The sequence below is a fragment of the Petaurus breviceps genome, unplaced genomic scaffold, assembly GCF_028583685.1.
Source record: "Petaurus breviceps papuanus isolate PSGF00001 unplaced genomic scaffold, PetGlider_PUasm1.0 218, whole genome shotgun sequence".
Taxonomy (NCBI): domain Eukaryota; kingdom Metazoa; phylum Chordata; class Mammalia; order Diprotodontia; family Petauridae; genus Petaurus; species Petaurus breviceps.
This window is the reverse complement of record NW_027185872.1, coordinates 3,636,872-3,659,149: the sequence shown is the minus strand read 5'-3', so window position 1 is coordinate 3,659,149 and position 22,278 is coordinate 3,636,872. Positions and strand designations below refer to the sequence as shown.

Sequence of the window (22,278 nt, the reverse complement as noted above, 5' to 3'; positions counted from 1 at the left end):
GAGACAGAGACAGAGAGAGACTGAGAGAGACAGAGAGACAGAGAGAGGCAGAGAGAGTGGGAGAGGAAGAGGGAGAAGACACAGAGACAGACACAGAGATAATCTTACATTAAGTATTTACTATTTTCCCAACATTGGGCTAAGCATGGCACTGGGGACAAGGATAAAAGCAAGCAGAGGCAACTGACTCTTGAGGAGCTTCTGGCCTCCCAGGGGCAGACCTCAATGAGGGGGTGAGGGCAGGAGGTGGGGGGCACAGCCGTGCAGAGGTGGCTGGCAGGTCTCCTCAAAGCCCATGGCAGAATCCTCGTGTCCGGACCATCACAGAGTCTTCATCTGTTCCCTCGACCATCACTGAGAACAAGCCAGAAGGCTGGGGCCGCAGAACGTCCACATCGTGGCAGACCAGAGCCAGGCTAAAATTCTGCATTGCCATTTGATAAGGAAGGGCCCAGTAAGGGGGGGAGGGGGAGCTTGTCTGTCAAAGGCCCCTCCTTCATCTCACAGACTTTTGTTGCTGAACAAAAACAGTGCAGATAAATAAATAACAGCAACTGGAAAATTAGTCAAGTTTTTCTCTTACTTTATACAGATGTCTTTGACTGTCTTTTCACTCCTTCCTCCTTTAGGATACAATGTAAAGCCCGAAGGTGGGCATTTACAATCCACCAAAATCTGGCTCCCTCCCTCTCCTTCTTCCAGCACTAATCATGCCAGTCCCACCTGGCTGAAGGTGGTTCCCAGGAGGTGACAGTCCCTCACTCATCTCTGGACATTTGCCCAGGCTGTACCACCTGCCTACAATGCCCTCTGTCACAGAATCCCTACTTCCCTCAAAGCATAGCTGGGGAGCTGCCTCCTGACTGAGACCCAGCCTTGTTCTCACCCCTCCCCGCACCACCTGTCTCTGCTCTCTTCTTGAACTTCTGGGGCGCACACTTTGGTCTATTCATCCGTTTACATGGCAAACTCTCCCAGGAGAAATGAATGAGCCCCTCACGTTGCCAGGCAGGACCAGCTTCCTTGTCACTGTGGTGACCCCAGAGCCTGGCACATCAGCCACAGCTTCTGGACTGGAGCTAACACGGGTGATTTCTGTGCTTCTGGAGGCCTTCCCCAGCGAGTGGTCCCCAGATGTCAGAGGGCTTCTGTGGCCCACAGGCTCTATGTGCTCTCTGGGATACCCTCTGCATGCCAGTGGCTGATTTGCCAAGGGATGGCCACCATGACTGCAAGGGAAGGAAGGGGACCCTGAAAAGGGGCTCAGGAAGGCCACCCTGGGGCCTGGGGTGGAAGCAGAATTGACTCTTCAGTCTCTCTTTGCTCTGGGGAAAGAGCACTGTCCCTGGTCTTGCCTGGATGTTGGGGGGGGGGGGGTCCAGGTGTGTCCATGGATGGTGCGGCCCTGCCACCCAGTGGCTGCCAGGGAAAGAGCAGGTGTGAGGCTGCATGTTAGCCGGAGAAGGGCAGAACTGGAGAGGGCAGCCGGGCCTTTTTCCCTTCCACACCCCACACAAAGGGGCTCCCAGGTAGGACAAAGAGGATGGCTGGCAAGGCCTGCATCACCGCCCTGGGCATCACGCGGTTCTGTCCTATCGCCAACAAATCTCCATTGGCACGCCTCTCTTAGCAAGTTGTTGGGGGTAAACGAAATCCAAGACAAAGCTCCAGAGGAGAAGACCACCCATCTGGAGGTTACCCTTGAGCCAGCCCGGGCACAGGCCTCGTTCTAGGGAGAGCCCTGCTCCTACCTCCACAGAGGCTCCAGCACGTGCCCCAGATTCAACAGAAGATGCAAGGCCCCAGCAAGCCCAGGACAGTTTTTTACTGACACAGCTTGCAAAACTTCCCCACCAAGCCAAACTCTGTTTTGTTTTTGTGGGTGTTTAGAGCATTGCTAAACCCTTCCCACAAAACCTCAGTCACTCAAAGACTGGAATTTACAATTGTTTTGCTGTTTCTAAACAAATAAATAAAAACCAAGGAGTGTCTCCCTTCCTGGGTCTCTCTACCCCCATCTTTCCTCACTGCCTGACCCACCTCACTCTTTCTCCTATCTCCTTCCCAATTTACAAAAGCCCAGGAGGTCCTGAGGTCTTAGCAAACCCAGGACTTTGCTGATCCTTCCCCTTCACAACAACTCTCTTTCCAGGTGTGGTGCCAACTTTAAAATTAAACAAACAAAATCTAAAAGTTTACAGTTTTGTCTTGAGAGATCAGTCTTTTTTAATGCTTTGTCTTGAAACTTTTCACCAAAAGATTTTTCTATTAATTCAATCATTCATTTGCTGCTCAGGCCACACACAGATCAAATGAATGGTTGCAGCAGCAGAGGGACCCTCAAAGCAGAGGAGAAGGTGGCCAAGGGCATCTCTGCTGGCCTGGGACCATGGCCAGCAGGAGGACTGCTATTCCCTGGGGACATTTGTCAGTTTGGGATCCAATGACCTCAAGATCACTTTTACTAGGTATTTTTTTTCTCTTTGAGAGTCACTTTTTACCCATTCTTGAGTTGGGGTTCTCTCCTGCTTCTTCCTTGAATATTCCCATATCCCCCCCCTGCATATCAGGATTCCAGATAATGCAGAGAAAACACTTTCTAACTGTCCAGATCTATAGACAGGGGAGGTGCTGTTGTTGGGGTGAAATGATGAAGAACCTTGGACTGAGGGACTTCGATACTGAGGGAGGAAGAAATAATGATCTTACTGTGAGTGGACATTTACATTTGCTCCAGAATCAGAGATTTCAGAGGAAGCCCCCCAAGGTCACCAGGTCCAGGGCGGAGCTGGTCAGAACCCCTTCCATATCTTCCCTGACTACAGGCACCCCCATCTGCTTTCTCAGTAGGGACCTGTCCCTTCAGCCTTGGACTGGACGTTTCCCATGCAGTGGCATCACCTGCCCTAGGAAGTCCATGTGTTGTGGACAGCTCCCATTCTGACCAAGCGCTCCCCTCATCCCAGTTTCTCTTCCTCTGCCAGATCTTCAAACACTTGAGAGCAGCTCGCTGCTTTCCTTCCCTCACCCCCACAAGTCTGCTCCAGGCCAAACGTCCTCAGTTTCTTCCACCAATTTCCCTTGCTCCAAACCAAGCAAGGTTGAAACTCAGTCAGGCTCACCAGAGATTTGCCCCAGCATGGGAAATTTTAAGGCAGAAATCAAAGTACAGCACATGCTCTCTTGAGAAGAGCCAAAGACATTAGGGGAAATGGGAGCCCTGATGCTGGCCAAGAGTGGAGAGAAGAAGGATTGGGCTCAGGGAGAACATGGAGCAAACGCCCCCCTACAGGTTCTCCTTCTTGGGTCCATCCCGAAGCCCCTGACCTTGCTGCTGCCTGCTTTCCAGACTCCTTCTTCCTGAGCAGGGAAGCACCTTCCTGTCCCCCACCCCAGCTGCTAAGGACAGAGCTGATTGGAGAGCCTGGGACCCCAGATCCTGTGACCTCTGAGATTTCCATCCTCATTATATTATGTTTGTCCCAATTACATCTCGTATAATCTTCACATCAAGAATTACTAAGCTGGCCGAGGAATACATTGCATGTTTCTTTACTAAAGCCAACATTGCTTTTCGAGGTTCTGTTCAGATGGAAGGTCCCCGCGCCCGTCTGCCTTCCAGGCCCTTCCTTGGGACTCCTCCTAGCCCATCGAAGTCGTTGCTACTCTGGGGCTCCCGGCACTCATCCAACGCCATGGGGGTGGGCGAGGAGACGCCAGCCCATTCACTCCCTAGTCCTGGACATCCCCAGCCTTAAGCACGGAGCCCAGGTCGGATGAGTTTGTGGTCCACTAGCATCCCCAGATCCTTTTCCGTCTGGAAGCACTTCCTCTCCTGTGGTCGTACAGTTGATCATTGAACCAGCACCTGAGATTTTACATCTTGGGCACATTCTAACCAAAGCCCTTCAGTTGTGTGTCTGGGACGCAGTTTTCTGGATGGCGTGAAAGCCATCTGCAGCACACAGAGCCCGTCACTTGTGAGGCATGGGAGGCACTGTGACCAGCAGTGTCTGTGGGGAAGGGCTGAGCTTCCCCCTCCCTCTGCAGCACGCCCCCTTCCCTCCCACCCTCCGCCCCACTGGCCCCTTCCCAGAGGCTGCCGGGCCGAGTCCCCCAGCCCTCAAACACACATCAACACTCAAACCACTTGTTCAGACCCCCCCTCGCTTCCTAGCTGTGTGACCCTGGGCAAGTCACTCAACCTCTCTGTGTGTCAGTTTTCTCATGTGTGCAATGGCAGTCGCAATAGCCTCCCCCTCACAAGACTGTTGAGAAGGACAAAGCAGATACTGGTGCAGAGCTTAGCTCAGGGCTGGCCAGCAGTCGCCCATCTCCTCTCGCAGGGATTTTCGCCCTGTGACTATATCAGCGACCACCCCATGGAGCTGCGAGCACAGAGGCAGACAAAACAGGCATCACTGACAAGTACATAAACATACTCAGGAAGAGAAAAGGAAGGAGATGATCTGCACAGAGTCTACCAGCAAACCCAATCAGTCCGAGCCCCTGAAAGCACAGGGCGCTGTCTGAGGCGCAGCCCGCATGGACCCCAGGCGCTCCGGCGCCAGGCCGGCCCAGACCCCCCAGACCCATGCTTACGTTCTCCAGGCCGAGGAGCACGAGTAAGGGGATGGTGGTCATGCCTCCCTGAATCCACTCCTGCAGGGACACGGTGCCGTCGCGGTCATAGTCAATCTCTTCCATCATTTCGTGAAGTATCTGTTTGAGGAGAGAAGACCAGAAAATAGGGCTTCACACTGGGGCACGGGGAATGGGCCTAGCCACAGGGGAGCATCGGGTGAGGGAAGGCTGCCGTGTGTCAGGAAGGACGCTGCCAGCTGGGGCTGATGGCGTGGAGCCACCCTTCAGAAAGGCTCCAGGCACGAATTCCAGTGCGACTCAGGGGTCATTGAGCGCACAGCTAATCTGGAGGCCCCCCCCCCATCCCTCCATTTCCGAAGGACATTAGCAGGAACTTTGATCCAAATGAAGCTAATTGTGTGATGGACCGAATTCCGTGACCACATACTCAAGTGTGAACTAATCCAGCAACGAGACAGTAGGAAACTTGAGTTTGTTTGTTGTCATCTCGATACCCGTGGGCCTTAGTGATCCATTGACCAAAGACTACTCTGAAGGTTCAGGGATGTGCTGGAAAGTGTCAGACCCCTCGGCTTAGCAGCAGAGAGCTCAAGAGGCTGTCTCTGACCATCCTCGAAGCAAGAAAACAGAGGGTGACCCATTCACCTATTAAAGCTTAGAACAAGAGACGGGACTGACTGACCAAAGGACTCATGACTCATATTTCGGCAGGTCAGTCACCAGAGCTGGGTTTTGTTGAAGGTCCAAGGCCACACTAACTATTTGCAATAAGTGGGTACATTTTCAAGTGCAACAGACAGGAATGTTAGGAATATTCCAGGCCAGTCCTAAAACAAACCAACCAACTCACAAAGCACACACTGTTCTGCTTATATAAACAACGCTCCTTAGAGAAGAACAAGAAAGCATCTTGTTGTCAAAAGCCGAGTAGCTTTAGATGGAGATGCTCTGTTTAGTTAAAAAAAAATAAAAGGAAGCAGGAGTGAGACCTGTGCACATGGGGTCGATTCCTAACCCCCTGCCGTGACTGCAGGCTGAGCTGTGTCCTGGGACATGCCACCAGGGGCAGTTTCCTCTGAAAGCATGGGCTTGGGTCTGGATGTGTGAGCTCACCTGTGTGGAGGAGTCACTATGTCAGCGCCGTTCCCCATTCCCGTCACCACCGCATCTACTTCTGGTCTTTGGGGTCGCCCAGGCTTGGACCAGGTGCCTTAGCAGTGCGCCCATTATCTCCTAGTTGCCATGGGCAGAGGAATCAGTGAGAGCTCTCTTCTAATTCCCAGATGTTGTAAAACTGGGGGGATCTTTAATGATTAATGGGGTAGGACTGATGTCCTCAGCACCAGCCATCGGGTCCCTCATCTATAAAAGAAGGTGTTCAATCGGACGGCATCAATGGGGCCCCCGCGCTCTCCGACTCCCCTTCAGACAATGGAGAGGTAGCAGGCCCAGGGTGTATGGAGATGGACAGAGGCAGGAAGACTGGGTTCCACATCTTCCCTGCCACAGGCTGGTTGTGGGGTCCTGGGCAAGTCACTTCCACTCTGGGTGCCCCACTCTAAGGTAGACAAGAGTTGCTGCTGTGCAGTGGTAGAGGGAGTTACCGCACCAGGAGCTCCAGACTTGAATATCACAATAATAAATAAGACAGTACTTTAAGAATGTGCAGACAACTTTCCATGGTTATCTCACAAAAGCCCTGTGAGGCCGGAGCTATTAATATTCATATTTCACAGATGAGGAAACTGAGTCCTGCAGAGCTTAAGTGAGTTACCCAAGATTACACAGCTAGAAAGTTCCCGACGCTGAATTTGAACTCAGATCTCCCTGACTTTAGGTCTTTCATTGCACATTCCACCTTACTAGCACCCAAGTTCCTGCTTTAGGGGGAAATACTCCCAATGTCCTCAAATTTTCAAAGACATGCATAGACAGACAAAAATCAACATTTATACACAGGGCTGCTTTAAGGAACGAGTGCCTCTTTCAAAGCATCCTGCGCTAAGGCCACGTTCCTCTTCCCTGCTTCTATTTCTGTCATCTCTCTGGGGCTGTTAACTTAGCCAGGGCCACAGTCCTGAGCCAGAATAAAAGTTGTGATATCAGTGGTAGCACCTGAAATACAGTGATTTGCGGAGTTTCAGGCACATCCACACAAAATAATGCCACAAAGAACAGTAGGAAGGTCATTCCATTGGGGAGCCTGGGTTTGTTCCCCAGGGCTCTGGCAAGAGAAGCTGGGTTTGAATCCCGAATCTGCCTGCATGCAACCCCGGACATGTCACTCGGGACCCTGGATCTCTCCGGTTAACTAAAATGGGGCTCTCAGACCAGATGATCTGCCCAGAGGGTCCAAGGTCTGATGCTCACAAAGTTCTCTGACATCGGTTGTGCAAAACTTTCCTTTCTGTTTCACAGATCAGAAAAAAAGACTCAGAAATATTAAACAAGGGCCCTTGGTCACAGTAACAGTAAGTGGGGGGAGCTGAACACTTCTCTGACATTGGGCAAATCCACCATTTTTCATGCGTTAGCAGTGTGTCTAAAGGCTGCTTTCCACCTGGTATAAAAATCTTAGAAAACTCCCAGGCACTTAGCTGCAGAAGAGTGGCCAGTGTGACCAGAGGAGAGGTGAGAGAGAAGGGGAGGGGAGGGGGGGCAGCCCGGGCACCTGAGCCTGGCACTGGCTCCAAGAACAACTGGGGCAAGGGAGGGGGGACCCCGGACTCCAATGGGGCACCAGATTCACTGGCTTCATCTGTAACACAAAGGCTCCAGCTAGAGGAGAAGCTCCTGTGAACAAAGGCTTGCTTGGTCTTGACGGGGCCAACAACAAAGAGCCAAATGATGAGGTACATTTCTCCAGTTTAAAGCAGCTGCATGAATGCTGTCTCATCCGAGTCACTCCATAAGCCATGAAGAAGCGTCTACAGGCATTTATTTCCCCATTTTAGAGACAAGGACCCTGAGGCTCTGAGACCCTGCCCGACCCCCCTCAGTCACAGAATCAGTGTATGTGTGAGGTGAGGCTGCACCCAGGACAGTCCTGAGCCCGCGCTCAGGAGGGGGGTCTATGCGGCTGTGCCCCCTGCTCTCCTGGGAATCCCAGGCTTCCCTAAAAAGGAGGCACAGATGAGGCAGCAGGTGCATTTGCCACTCCCGGGGTCTGCTACCACATTCTCATTCCCATCTTCCCCCACCCCAGCCAGGCAGCACCATCACGGGGAAGGCCTCCACTCTGGCTGCCACACCTCATCAGTGGCCTCTCAGGAGAAGCCGGGGGGGAGGAGTAAAAGCTCCCCCAGAATCTGTCTACTCTCACTCTCCTTGCTCAGCTGTTTCTCTGTCACGTCCAGTTCTTCATATCCCCATTTATGGTCTTCTTTGCAAAGATCCTGAAGTGGTTTGTCATTTCTTCTCCATCCCATTTTATAGATGAGCAGACTGAGACAGTTAAGTGACTTGCCCAGGGTCACACAACTATAAGATGCCTGAGGCTAGAGAAGGGCTGCCATAGGTCTGTGGCTGCCTCCATCACAGGGTAGCTGAGAGCATTAGGAGTGAACGAGGAATGAGCTTCCATGATTTTAGCAGATGGGACATCCTGTGAGGCGAGTTAAACCAAGTCAGCAGCTGAGGGCTTATGTGAGTCTACTGGGGCAGGAGACTCATGGAGCTCTCGATTTCAGAGCCAAAGCTGTGAGGGAGCTGCCGAGGCCATAGCTGGCCAGTGCGAGTCACAGGAGGGAGCCAGGCCTCTCCCCGAGCCCTGTGGCTTGTGTGAGAGCACTGCTGGCCACATGGAGAGCCACGTGAAACTCCAGGGGGGAATCCAACTAACCTAGGGCCCTGGGGGCAGCTGCTGCTTCTGTCTGAGGCTGTGGCCTGGCTGTGTGTGCATGCTGACAAGCACACACACGTGCACACACACGCACACATCCACACACACAGACATGCAAATAACCACACACATGAACACATGTGTGCACATGCGGGCACACACGTACACATGCACCCTCCATCACATACTAGTGTGGACCAGGCAATGGTGGCAGGGGTACAAAGACATGGGTCTTTGTTTCCTACTAGAAATGACCTGCCTTAGGCCAGGGTAGCCCTGCCCGAGTTACTGGGGGGTACGGCCAGCTGGCCTGCCACGTACCGGGCTGAGCTCTGTGACGTCCCACTCGAGATATTCAGCCACGTGCATCATCTGACTGATGATGTTCTCCAGCTCCTGCATGGGACCAAACAGAGACATGAGGCGGCCTGTCAGCCGGTGTCACCCCTTCCCGTGATCCAGGACATCACACACCCTGATCCCACTGAGCCGGGTAGACCCGTTATACCAGGAATGTCAAATAGCTTTTAAATGACTTATTTAATAGTAATCCCCCCAATCCCCCAGGAGGGGGAAGGCAGAAGAAGGATTTAGCTCTTGGCATAGCAGGCGCACTGAGGGGTGGCCTGGCCCCCCCCACAGGAGCCCTCTCCCGTGCCAAAGGGGTGACCCTGTCCCAGGCCCCCCCCAGCACATCCCCCGGGGGGGGAGGAATGAAAATGCTCTGAAAGCAGAATGTGGCCAGGAGAGGCCGGGCCACTGTTCAGGTCCACACAGTCCGTAAGTATCAGACACGGGATTGTGTCTCCTGCCTTCTTGACCCCAAGGCCGGCCCTTTACACCCTATTTCAGGCTGCTCTTCCTATGGAAACAACTGCAGTTTTTATAACCCTGAGGCTGAAGAATCATTGGGAAAGTTATGATGGAAAAATTCTGAATATATTTCTTCTTTAACAATTTAATTGATAACCTCTATTTTTATATCATCTAGAGTTCGCCCTATGTCTCTGTCTCTCTTTTCTGGAAAGACATTCCTTACAACAAAGAAATTTAAAAGTAAAAACTAATATTTATTTTCATTTAATTTATTTTAATAAATTTATTTTAATGAAATTAAAATTCTTACACAACTCACTCAGCAGCAGAATAAATCCCTCCTAACAGTGTGCTGTGTCGCTGTGGTATAAAAGGACTAAACTTTGGTTTTCTTTTTAGTCTAGGCAGAGATAGCAACATCTCTCTACAAAACATAGAAGAGGGTGGTGAGGGCAGGGCAGGCCCGACCTCAAGGCCTCAGGGGGGTCTTCAGTGGGTTTTTTTGTTTGTTTGTTTTACACTTTGTTCTTTTTACATCTGTTCAATTATAAGTTTCTCTAGCTTTGGCCGGTCGGGTGACATCCATCTTGTATAAAATTCCCATTGTACAAACTTCCTTCATTTGCAGGAACTGGAAACTTTGCTTCTACTGAGACATTCTAAGCTGCTTTGGATAAATGACTTGCCTAGGGTGGGGACACAAAACCAACTTGTGAATGACTGGGTGAATTTCCAGGTGGCAGAGGCTGCCACCCAAAATGGGGGAGTCACCCTGGTTGGGGTTCTTCAAGCCAAGGTGGAATACTCAGCTACCAGATTACATGGAGAAGCGATGCTTCTTCAGGCAGCTAGTCTACATGGCCAGGGAAGTCCACGTGGGGTCCCTTAGACTCTGAAATACAGGGACAGAGAGGAGTGAGGGTCCATGTGGTTCAGCACTCTGGATTGAAGACAGTCATTTCTAATGCTGTCCATCAGTATAATTTCTCAAACTCTGTCTTGAAATATGACTGCAACTATTGCTAATGGTTTATTTGTTTGTTTATTTTAAAAAGCCAAGAATATTAGACTGAGGTTCCTTGTGGTTTCTCTGTGGACCAAAATACCAATAAATGCGTCTTTAAAGAAAAAAACAAAAGGACCAAAGGTATTGCATTGGTATAAGGGAACTCTCAGGTAAGGAAAGTCTCTCTGCCTGAGCAGGTGGCACCTCCCTGTCATTCTATAACTTTAGAAAGGTGCTTGGGGCAAAGAGAGGTTATGCAACACCAAGCAAACTGTATTAGAGGCCCCATCTTCAAAGTGGCCCTTTATGACCATTGCAATGATCATAGCCTTCAGGGCATGATGGTGGTCACTGCAGAGACCCAACATTTCAACACAGATGGGGCTGTCCCAGCCCAGTTACTTAGACCCAGTCCCACAGGGCTAGTGTGCAGGACATAAGTACAAAGTCATGACGCAGCCGCAGGAGTCTGTGAGGATTCACAAACTTCAAAGGGGCAGGGGCATAGGAAACACCCTTAAGGGACACCTTCAAGCAGATAAATGTGTGGGCAGCAAGTCCAAGACCTTCCAGGAAACAGAAATGGGTGTGCCCCTGGGAGGACCCCAGCCCTCCTGAAGCCTCTGTCTCCTCCTCTGTAGAATGAGAAGGTCCTCCAGAGCTGTGAAGTCAAGGACTCCCCTTCCCAAAGAGAACAAAGAAAGGTGTCCAGGCACCTCAAGGTGACGGCCACCAGAAAAATCTCTGCTCCTCAAACATCAGCAAAATCCACAATTACAATAATTCCTAATTGTGGTCATTTCCCTGAGTCCAAGGTCTTCTCCAGAATCACTAACATGCCATTGTCCTCTTCCTTCCTTACAAAGAAATGTCTCCAACTTCATCTCTTTTCCAGGAGACTGACAGGCAGTGACAGGGCCAACTAGTGTGTGGGGGGTGTTTGACGGAATCGATGATCCAGTGATTAAAATGCTGATTTTTTTTAAAGTGGACCTTCACATTCCCAAATTTCCTAATTCTACACTTAGCGTTTTATTAGCATTTTAGTCTTTCATGAGATTAAGTGGGACAGAATTTCAAGGCCTTAGGAAAGATAGAGTTAGATCACAGTTACAACGGAGTGACAGAGGACAGACACTTCCAAATGGAGTTGGAGGATCCTAAAACTCTGGGGGGAAATTTGACACAATTCTTTTTAAAAAATCATTTTTAACATATTTGGAGGTGAGATCACCTGAAGGAATATCTCTCTCCTACTTATAATACCTTATTTGCCTCTTAAGTAATTGCAGCTTACATAATACAGAGCTGGAGCCCCTGCCAGGGCATAGGGCCTGGTCTAAGCAACAGATCCATTCATCTAGTAGTCCCCAAAATACATAATTGGGAGCAGAAAAGCCTTGGGATCAGGAAGACTTGGGTTTGAATCCTGCCTCAGATACTTACTAACAAAGAGACCTTGGGAAAAATCCCTTAACCCCCCTGGCTTTCCTCATCTGGTAAAAGGTGGCGTTGGAACCAGTAGCTCCCAAGGCCTCTCCCAGTTGAAAATGAGCATTCCTGTGATGTTGTGAGCAGTTTCCATTCCCTAGACCCATTATTTCCCCAGACTGAAGAGTCCGTGTTTTTGTGTTCTGCTTCCCAAACCAATGTCATCTTCTTTGTTTTGTACCATTGATAGACTTCCCCTCCCACTCAGTCCCTTCCCTCTTTTGAGTTCAGATTTGAAAAATGCTCGAGTTTCACATCACTGTCGCCCAGTTCCAACACCTGCTTTCTTGGATCTCTGAGCCAAGAAACACAAGCTGACATAGAAATCAGGAGAAGCCAACTTGCATTGGTAAGACCCCTGAGTGATACATTACCATCTTCTTCAGAAAGAACTATGTGAAATTATCAGGAAAAATTGAAGGAAAAAAAATGCAATCACCGAACTGTCCAGGAAGCCATTCCCATCTGTGTCATAGAGACGGAACATGACTGAAAGAAAAGAAGGAGGAGGTTAGTGGAGAGCAGGAGCATCCCAAGAGGCCAACTCAGACTTACCTCCAGGAAGCACTGAGTGCACACCCAGCCCCGTGAACGTGCCTTTGTGGCACCGGGCCTTCCAGGCTCTCCTGGCCAAGGAAGTAACCAATGGCCATTGTCACTGATCAGAGATGACTAAAGATGCCACCAAATCATTTGCCATATTCAGCACTGACCTATTAAGGAGTCCTAGAGGCCCTGAACTCTTCTTGTGGGGATCATTAAAAAGCCAAGGACTGGAACCAAAGGACAATGGAGAGAGGACACCACCCTCCCTGTTTAGGAAGTAGCTGGACTTGGACAAAGGGACAGAAAATCCCATTTATTTGGTATCTGTCCTTCAACATCCATGAGAAAACGTGGCTGATTTTCAGACTCTCAGTTTCGACCTGGGCAAAAAGAAGTTAACAATGCCTGGGTGGCCCCTCTTGGAGCACCATGGGAATGGCTGAATCCCATAGGGAAGAATCTGGACTCTTTGGGGACTTCTGTACTAGCACCCCCAGTGTTCACCAGTGCCTGGGGCACAGCACACACTTACTGAATGCTTACTGGTTGGAAATTGTAATGGGAATGTAAATTTTTAAGATCTTCCCTGCCCCTAGGCTAAAGTGCACCTGGAGCCTGGGGTGGGAGGCTTGTTTTTCAGTAGATACTTCTTGATTGGCCAGTGAGTCAATAAGGTTGTTACATTCTCTGAGCTAGGAGAAGGCTATATAAGCCCTGATGTGTAGCTTTGTTTTGGGACTCACTTTGAGAAGGGTTCTGTGATTTGATCAGATGAAACTCTGGAAAGACGTTGTCCAGAGCCCACCGCTTTGAAAACCAGATGTTGTTTGGTATGGATGTAATGGTTGGACAGTTTGGAAATCTGTCTACTTGATCTGTTTTTGTCTTGATAATTCTTTCTATATACTCTGAAGTTCGGGGTGCTGACTAGGTAAACGATACATATCTGACTGATTAAAGTAAGCTTGTTAACCCATTTTGAGTTGCTTTCCTTTATCAAAGCAGATCTAAGAACCCGTGTTGGCAGCAAACCCTGGGGACGCTTGGGGTGCTTGCTGCTACAGAAATCTATGGAGTTATTTCAGAATTTGAGGGGCAACACTAGGCCTGGGATTGGATAGTTTGTGGTGAAGAAACTCCCTTTACCCATGCACATTGGCATCTGTTCTGCAATCACAGTCTTAGGATGTGAAAACAAAAAAGAGACATTCTTGCCCGGGGTCACCCAGCTGGGATGTGTCAGAGGCAGATTCTCCTGGCTTCAGGAAAAGGTCTCTATGCATCACACGACTCAGTGTCTCTTGGTGGTCCAGGACAGAGAACATGGGAGTGGTCGTCAGAAATCCTGGTCTCAGACACTTCTTGGTTCTCTGCCTCTGAAAACGTCATTGGCCCCTTTGGGCATCAGTTTCCTTACCAATAAAATGGGTCTACTAATGAAAACATATAAAGCATTATCAAAAGATAAGGCAGAAAGGGCGAAGGGGCACGAAGGAAGAACTACTCCCCCTTTTCATATTTCAATCACTGTATAAGGCTGTAGTTGGCGGGTCTGAATGTGATAACGAATTCCTTAATAAACTGTCAGGGAAGCTGCGACGTCAGCTTCTGGGCCGCTGCATTGGCTTGTACTTTTAAGCCAAGTTAACCACACCTGTCCTAACTGACAGGCCCCTCCCCAAATCATTCAGGTACTACACTCAAACCTCGCCAGAAACAGGCACTTTGTTACTTTCAAGTCTGTTACTTTGGATACAATATGACCCCAAAATAAACCAATAAGGATGAATAACTATTTGCCATTACAGAAACTGCACAGTTGCTGCTAAAACTCAAAGAGTGAGTCCATTACACATCCCCCTGCAATCTCACGTTTAGACCCAGCAAACATTTTCTACATCAAACTACAACAATTCACTGAGGGGGCCAATCCCTTCATGGCTGAGAATTCCTGAGGCCTCACTCCTTGTCTAACAAAGATGACCCCCTGGTCGGAGAGGGCCCTGAAGCCAACTTCACCCCAAGAGTCAGACCTTGGACTTGTAGCATTTTATGATAAATCATAAATGTGGGGAGATTTGATTTAGCAGAATAAATGGTAGGAGGGGTAGACAGACAGATCAACTGACAGACAGACTTATGAATGAAGGCAGGAAGACGGACATTTATCAGAAATGGATATAAGAAGATTCAAGTTATCTTTGCCTACATAAAATATGTAATTATAGATATTCATGCAATACAGAAGCTTGGGCTCCCTTCACATGTATTTACATGAGCAGAAAGGATAACATTCATTTTTGTTACGTCTTCTCCCAAACCCACGTATGGCATTTCCCACATTGTTACTGATCACGAGAGAGTCAGCACAACCTAGTGCCTACACAGGGAGATCTGGGTTTGAATTCTGCCTCTGATACACAGTCTGTGTAAGTCACAGAAAATCAGCCAAATGATAGCACAGGTCTGGAAAATCCAATGGCAGCCACAGAGAAGTCATTGCCCAGTAGAGAATGCTGGCCAATGCCCGCTGCATACAATGGAAAAACACTGTATTCACTTTGAGAATTTTAAGATTCAGGATTTTTTATTCATTTAAACTGGTTTTCTCTAAACTAGAAAGATGTTTACTATAATGAGTTTTCCAGTATGAAATAATTATCAGCTCCATGATACTGTTTACTTAAAGAGCTATCCCAATGATGGGTTCAGTAAATGCCCAGAGGATGGAATTCCATCTCAGTAGAGAAAAAGCATTTACGAACACAGGTACAAAATGGAATCTATTTGATTTCTTAAACATTCAATATGGATCCACTCTCTTCAGTTCTTCCTCCACCCCCTTCCATTGGGTGGTTCAACAGTTTCAGTCCTTTCTGACTCTCTATGACCTCATTTTGGGTTTTCTTGGCCAAGATAATGGAGCGGTTGGCCATTTCCTTCTCCAGCTCATTTTATAGATGAGGAAACTGAGGTAAACAGGATTAAGTGACTTTCCCAGGGTCACACAGCTAGTTTCTAAGGCCAAAGTCTTCCTGATGCCAGGGCTGGTACTCTGTCCATTTCACCCCCTAGCTTTGTATATAAGCATATACATGTAGACAGAGCGTATCCCCACATCAAAGATCATGATGGTGCACATAAGCACAAAGCTATATGTGTACATACACCTGTACATATGTATGTATATGTATATAAAGCACATATCTATAAAGATTTACACGCATACACAGATGGTTAAGCTGGCAGGCAGACATATACCAATGACATAAAGAGAGAAGACACATTCCCAGGGAATCTGAAGACCTAGCTCTCTCCCGGTTTCCCACAACACTTCTCTGTGTAGCCGTGGGCATATCACTGAATCACCTGGGGCCCCCTTTGTCACCTATAACCTAGGGGCGAGGGGAGGCAGGCATATCCTATGTAATTCCCAGGACTACTGTGAGGAAAGCAGTTTGGAAAGATCCAGAAGGCTCCAACAGTATGAGATACTGTCACCTTCATTGATACGACCTCTTTCTTTCACATCTGGGGATGGGTAAAATCAGTCTTGGGACAAGTTGCTCTCCCATCTTAATTCTTTCCTATTTAATTTTCCAAGGACTCCTGCACGGGTGAACAAAATAACTGCTTCTTGTTGGTGCATACAGAGACTTAGGGTGCAAGCTCATTGGGCTGTAGAGGACTCACTGAACGCAGCCTTGGAAGAGTTCTAGATGCACACAGGGACACCAGAGGGATGTCACGTAGCTCGCTTTGCTCTCACACGGTCAATCGTCTTGGATCTGGATTCTGTCAGAGGGCACATTAGCCTTCGCTCTCAGTTTCTTGTTGAAAGCCTAACATCTATTCCTTCATCCTTCATCATCTTCCCCAACCTCCTCACCTCTGCTTTTCCTTCCATGTGGTACGGCAGGTGGTGAGAAGGTGCCTTGTGGCTGTCACGGCTTGTGGTCTTGGCTCCAGCACTAACTAGCCGGGAAAGTCCTGTAATTTCACTCGACTGTAAGAAGCTGTGGTTAGATGAGACAGTCTAATTCTGCCTTGCCCAGGTACCAGCGTTGGGGTGGTGGGTAGACATAGAGGCTGCATATAGATTTCTCTCTTTCTTTCTTTCCTTGGAGCTAGCTGCTTCAGACTCCCTCCCTCGGTCTTTTAATGAGGAAGACAATAGCATCTTTCCCCTTCCCTCCTGGCCCCCACTATGGCAGCTAATTTCACAGAGTAGAGATATGAACACAAATGTTTGGCAACATAAATCCCAGACCAGCTTCCCAAACTTCAAGTTTCTTCTTCTGAGAACGGGTGATCCAACGGTGATCTGAGACGCGCATTCTAAGCTTTGGCGGGAAGCTTAGGACTTTGAGAAGTCGGGAGCACCTTGATGTGGGTGCTGGCTGCTCATTAGAAGATCTCCATGCCAACCCCTTGGGAAGGAAGATGACCAATGTCATTACAATAAGCTGTGCTTGCTGTCTGGCCAGAAGGCGGACCTTGAGTGAGCTACTTAGACTGTACACATAAGAGGTAAAGACGGAATTTCCAATCATGCTCCCCAGGTCACAGATTGGTAAGGTTCTAAGTAGTGGCCCTGCGCTCAAGGATAATACAAATGGTGGGTTACTGTCTCGTGGCTCAAGAAGATGCTAGTGTGTGCTTCTGAGTCTTGTGTGATAAAAGAGTTTCTTGGGGGAAGAGTGAGAAGAAGCGTAAGAAGTGACAGAGGAGGCGCATAGTAATGATGAAGAGGAGGGAGGAGGAAGAAGATGAGGAAGAAAAGGGGAAGGAGGGAAAAGATGGAGAGAAAGAAAAAGAGGAAGGGGAGAAGGAGGAGAGTTTACTTTGGCTGAACCTAAGCTCCACAGAACGGCTTGAAGAAAGGGATGACAAAGCCAGGCCAGCCACACCAGAGCACTGCAGATGCTGAAAAGACTCAAAGAACCAACTTCTACAGCAGCAGAACTCCAGGAAGACTTGGAAATCGACAAAGAACGAAGAGACCTTTCCCTTTATGTGTCCGCTAATTGTTGTGTCTGTTCTTGGGGAAGAAGAGGAACGGTTGCCCAATAGCTAGTGTTCAACTAGGAGTCAGCAAGATCTGGGTTCAGATCTTACTCCTAAAACTTATTACTTGTGTGACCCAGGACAAACCATCAGTCCTCTCAACCTCAGTGACCTCATCTCTAAAATAGGCATAATTTTAGTCCTTACTCCACAGTGTTTTAAGAACCCAATGACCAAGATTCCAAGCATAATCCTTTGTAAAGAGTAGACACTCAAAAAATACTTGTTGAATGAACAAATGAATTAAGTGGATAAAATTAATCCCTAGGCAGGAAAAATGCATCTATAAAATGTATTTAAAAAAAAAGCCTTTCCTTAATAATTGGGCTGTCACCATTATGTGAGGGCAATCATTATTACACTAAGTGATGAGATTAAAGCAGTCATTTAAAACCTAATGAAAATCTCCATGGGAGGTAAAGGAAGTAGGAGAAATTGTTAAAAAAAAAAAAGATTTTAAATACAGAAATAGTTTAAGGAGTGAATAAAAAGAAATATATCTTAGGGGATAGAAAAAGATAGAAACACATGGCACAGAGGCAGGAATCTCAAACTTGATTCTCAGGGCCCCTTTACACTCTTAAATATTATTGAGAAGCCCAAACTTTCTTAGTGTGTTTTTTACATATTGAATATTTGCCATATTAGAATTTGTTAAAAAAAATCTTTGTAATAGTACAAAAATGCCCCGTGGACTCCCTGAAAGGGGGACCTGCTACCCTCAGGAGTTCCAGATGACACTTTGAAAACCACTGAGGAAAATACCTGGGGAGATGATGCTGAGCCAAGAAATAACAAGGGGGTAGGTAAGCCAAAAGCACACTTGAGACCGAGGGAGGAGAAGTGGGGGGGGAGTAAAGATGCAAGGAACCAGAGGAATGTCTCAGAGTGTCTGGGGATTTACAAGTGTGGGAAACCTGGAGACAGCATGGTGGAAAATGAAGCCTCCCTCAATCAGTCAGAGGGCCAGCAGCAGGCTTGAAGGGAAGGGGCGCTGGGACAGGCTTTAACATGAGAAAGGACCTGAGCGGCCACACAGACCAGAACTTCTCCTTTAAAACAAATGAACCAGAAGACCACAGATGTGCAAATAACCCTCCTGAGCTGACGCAGCTATTGAGGTGCCAGGGCCGGACTCGCCTGGGCCAGGCCGCTGTGCCACAGGGTCTGGTCTGGGGACAGGAGAAAGAGCAGAGGACAAAGGTGTGCAAGTGGAAGGAAAATAAGCTTTGGCTGAAATGTATTACTTTGGGGGATCAAAATGCTGTCTGTTCTGCATAAAACATGCTGACATGGTCCAACACACACACACACACACACACAGGTGTTTGAGGAGAAGAAGACAGTCCAGCCATGGGGCTCTCACTTGGCTGAAATGGTTAATGAAAATTCCGCAATGCATCATTAAGCCGCCCCACTGAGCTCTCAGGGAGAGCTGCTATCTTACTAGTGGGCAGACTCCTCGTAGGGCTGGTAAAAGGTAAAAGGCACAAGAGGCCTCCCTCACCTGGATTCGAGGTGAGGACGAGGTGGAATTGTGGCTCTTTCTCTAGAAAGGATCATCCACCGGGAGGCCAACCCTGATCCATTTCACCAAAACAGCAAAGCTGTTACAGGTCTGCCAGGCTCTGGAGATAACAGGAACTAAAGCAAAGCCCTCACTTGGCCCAGGGACCAGGACGTTGTAAGCCCCTGACATTCCTTCTAAAAGAGGCAGTGAGATGTCCCTGCTTTCCCTGTCCTGGGGGCCGAACTCTGCTGGAGCAGGCACTTTGGGCAGGACACCAAGGGCATTCAGAGATGGCCCCATCACCACAGCCCAGCAGATGCCAGGAGCTAGTGAATGGAGCAGAGAAGAGCCAGTCCCAAGTCCACAGGCTAAGCTCTCACTCACAAGCTTCCCAAACAGGGACTTCCCCAAGACATACACAGTACATTTTGCATTGCACTGACTCTCTTTCTCCACCAGAGGGAGAGCCTTCCCTACACTTGACCTCTAAATGCTGGATAATCTGATCCTGGGAGCAGGAATAGGTTCCATGTGGCCCAGCTGTTCACAGAAGTGTCACCCCAGTGTCTGGATCTCAGGGCAGCAAATAAAGCCATCACCATCTCTCCCTGACCTGTTGGGTAGCTACTTTTGCCTGGCACACGCGAGAGCTGGCGTGCAAGGCTGTTAGCTGGCTCACAGTCTCAGAGAGGGGGAGGAGGGCTCCGGACAGGATTGACAGGCTCCTTGGGGGGGAAACTGGCTGTCAATGGTGAGAAGAATCCCTCCCACAGCAGCAGCTGCCAGGCTTCTGAGGCCAACCCTGGAGATCTCCCCCAGCCCAGCTGCCTTCAAAGGAAGGCGGGCTTTGTGTGGGCAGGATTGTGGGGCAGACACACCTAGATTTCCAATGCCCAGGATCAGCACTGGGACACAAAGGCCTTTGTTCCACTGGTCAGGGCCACCTTGTCAATGGAACCTGGAACAGAACAGATCCTTCAGAGGACTCAAATGAGTACAACTGCCAGCAGAAGGGGAGCGGTGTCAGTGCCACCCCCGCCCAGGGAGTGACTCTCAGCAGGCTTTGTGGGTGTCAAAGCAAATACAGTAATACATGTGTTCTTGTCCAACTCTTTCTTGGCATCAGGTCCCCAGTCCCAGAGCTGTAAGTATTCTGATGCTCAAGAACAGCTGCAATTGTTGGTGGAATTATGAAGGATCCCAGCGATTCTGGAGAACAACCTGGAACTTTGCCCAAAGGGCAAACTGTGCAGGTCCTTCGACCCAGCAATACCACTTCTAGGTCTGTATGCCAAATAAAAGGAATCGCTGTGTCTGAACATGATTCTGTATTATACTATCACCTTTACAATGGCGAAGACAATTGGAAAGTTTGTCTCCTTGTTTTGTGCTTCGTTTGATCATAATGATCAGAAGACAATCAAGCAAAATTATTTTGTTGCTATAACTTTCAGAGAATCTTCTAAATTTTGATACATTAAAACAAAGCCCTTAGTTTGAGGGGAGCCTTTAAGGTGACCTTGTGCTCCATGCATTCAAGAGATGACAGAAAATGGGAAAAGGACCTACATGTATAGAAATATTTATCACAGCTCTTTTTGTGGTGGTCAAGGAATGGAAAGCGAGTGGCTGCCCACCAATTGGGGAATGACTGAACAAGTTGTGATATGTGAATTCAATGGAATACTACTGTTGCATAAGAAATGATGAGCAGGTAAACTTCAGAAAAACCTGGAAAGGCTCGCATGAGTCAATGTTGAGTGAAGTGGGCAGCACCGGGAGAACATGGACACAGTAATGGCAACCTTGTGCCATGACCACCTTTGAGAGATTCAGGGCTTCTCAGCAATACAAGGATCTAAGACAATTCCAAGGGACTCCTGATGGAAAATGCTATCCACATCCAGAGAAAGAACTCTGAAGTTTGAATGCTGATCAGAATATATTATTTTCTCTCTCTTTTTTTCTTTCTCATTGTTTTTCCCTTTTTTCTGATTCTCTCACAACATGACTAATGTGGAAATATGTTTAATATGATTGTACATGTACTGCCTGCATGATTGCATGCCATCTTGGGGAGGGAGGAGGGAAGAGAGGGAGAATAAAATTGGAATTTAAAATCTCATAAAAGTGAATGTTGGTGAAAACAAAACAAACAAAAAAACCCAACAGCTTCAAGAAACATGCCTGTTGGCCTAAGGCACCCTGGGTTTCCAGGACAAGTGGAGAGATGGGCCTGAACTAGTGAGTCCTCAGACCATGGAATGTAAGGCCCGGAAGGATATCACATCAGTTGTGTGGAGGCCAGTACTTTTGACCCTGGCCACTGATGCAGGACACCATGAGGGTACAGAAAGGAGTAGACTGATGGGAGGTTCATGGAGAGGATCAGAAGGCCGTGCAAGGGAGCATCCTCTGGTCCGTGTCTATTTGAGCTGCCCTTGCTAACAAGCTGCTAATCCCGGGAGGGGGCAGTGGTTGGCTTGGTTTGATTTTACCACCTGAAGGAGCGCTTCTAAATCCATGCCCCTCGCAATAAAGGTCCAGTGTATCCAGCCTAGTTCCTTCACCATCCCATCCTGTCCCATTTTATGGAAGGCAAATAAATGGGTCACTCACACTCTAATTTGTCTTCGGGTCTCCCTCGTTCGAGCAAGGACAAGTAGCAGACGATGTCTTTCAGCTGGATGGCCTGTGGTGTGTGCAGACTGGCTGGAGACGAGTGTGGGGGCGACACCGCGCCTTTAGTCATCCGCAAACCTGCAAAGAAAGGAGGCCGCTCTGAATAGGTACATTCTCTGGTTCGGATGCTTGCAGATGCAGACTTAAAAACAGTATCCGTCACCCAGTCTGTGCAAAGATCTCACTAATGATTCAGAGCCCGGAGTATGGGTGACAGGAGAGCAAACCGAGGAGCTCCCCAATTTGGAGTACAGCCCACAAGAGCCCCAGGCCAGGAAAACCTGCGCTGAACGTAAACGTTCTCCGTTGTAACTACTAAGGAAACAGGGAACAAACGGAAACTTATCTCAAGTGATTCTGAGGAAGAGCCGGCACACCGGGCAATCTTTAAAAGGGTTTCCTTTTCTTTTTTTAGTTTAATATTATAAAAAATACTAGCAGACCAAAGATACGAAAACAGTACTTGGAAAGAAAAAAAAAAGGAAAACAAAACAATTCCATGTTAGGAAGGAACACATCCTCCCACAGGTCCTGTGGGAGACAGAAACTATTTAAAAGCAAAAATAAAAAACATTTCTGGACCCGTAGACAAAAGGATGTGTGAGGGCCATTGTCACTTTAAGAATCACAAGAAGAAAGGCCTTCAATCATCACCAAAGCAATACAGTTTGAGGGAGGGAGGGGAGATCTGCAGAAAGGCGCTGGAAGAATACC

The 22,278-nt window shown here is 48.3% G+C and overlaps 1 protein-coding gene across 1 annotated transcript in view; it reads right to left on the bottom strand.

Annotated features, from left to right (window-relative positions):
* DGKB (diacylglycerol kinase beta) overlaps window positions 1-22,278 on the bottom strand; it is a 698,074-nt gene that overhangs the window by 477,769 nt on the left and 198,027 nt on the right. The window contains exons 6-9 of the mRNA XM_069094439.1: window positions 21,502-21,642; window positions 12,199-12,248; window positions 8,768-8,842; window positions 4,603-4,722 (exon numbers count right to left, since the gene is read on the bottom strand). Coding sequence (XP_068950540.1) covers window positions 4,603-4,722; window positions 8,768-8,842; window positions 12,199-12,248; window positions 21,502-21,642 — 386 coding nt within the window. The remainder of the gene's footprint in view (window positions 1-4,602; window positions 4,723-8,767; window positions 8,843-12,198; window positions 12,249-21,501; window positions 21,643-22,278) is intronic.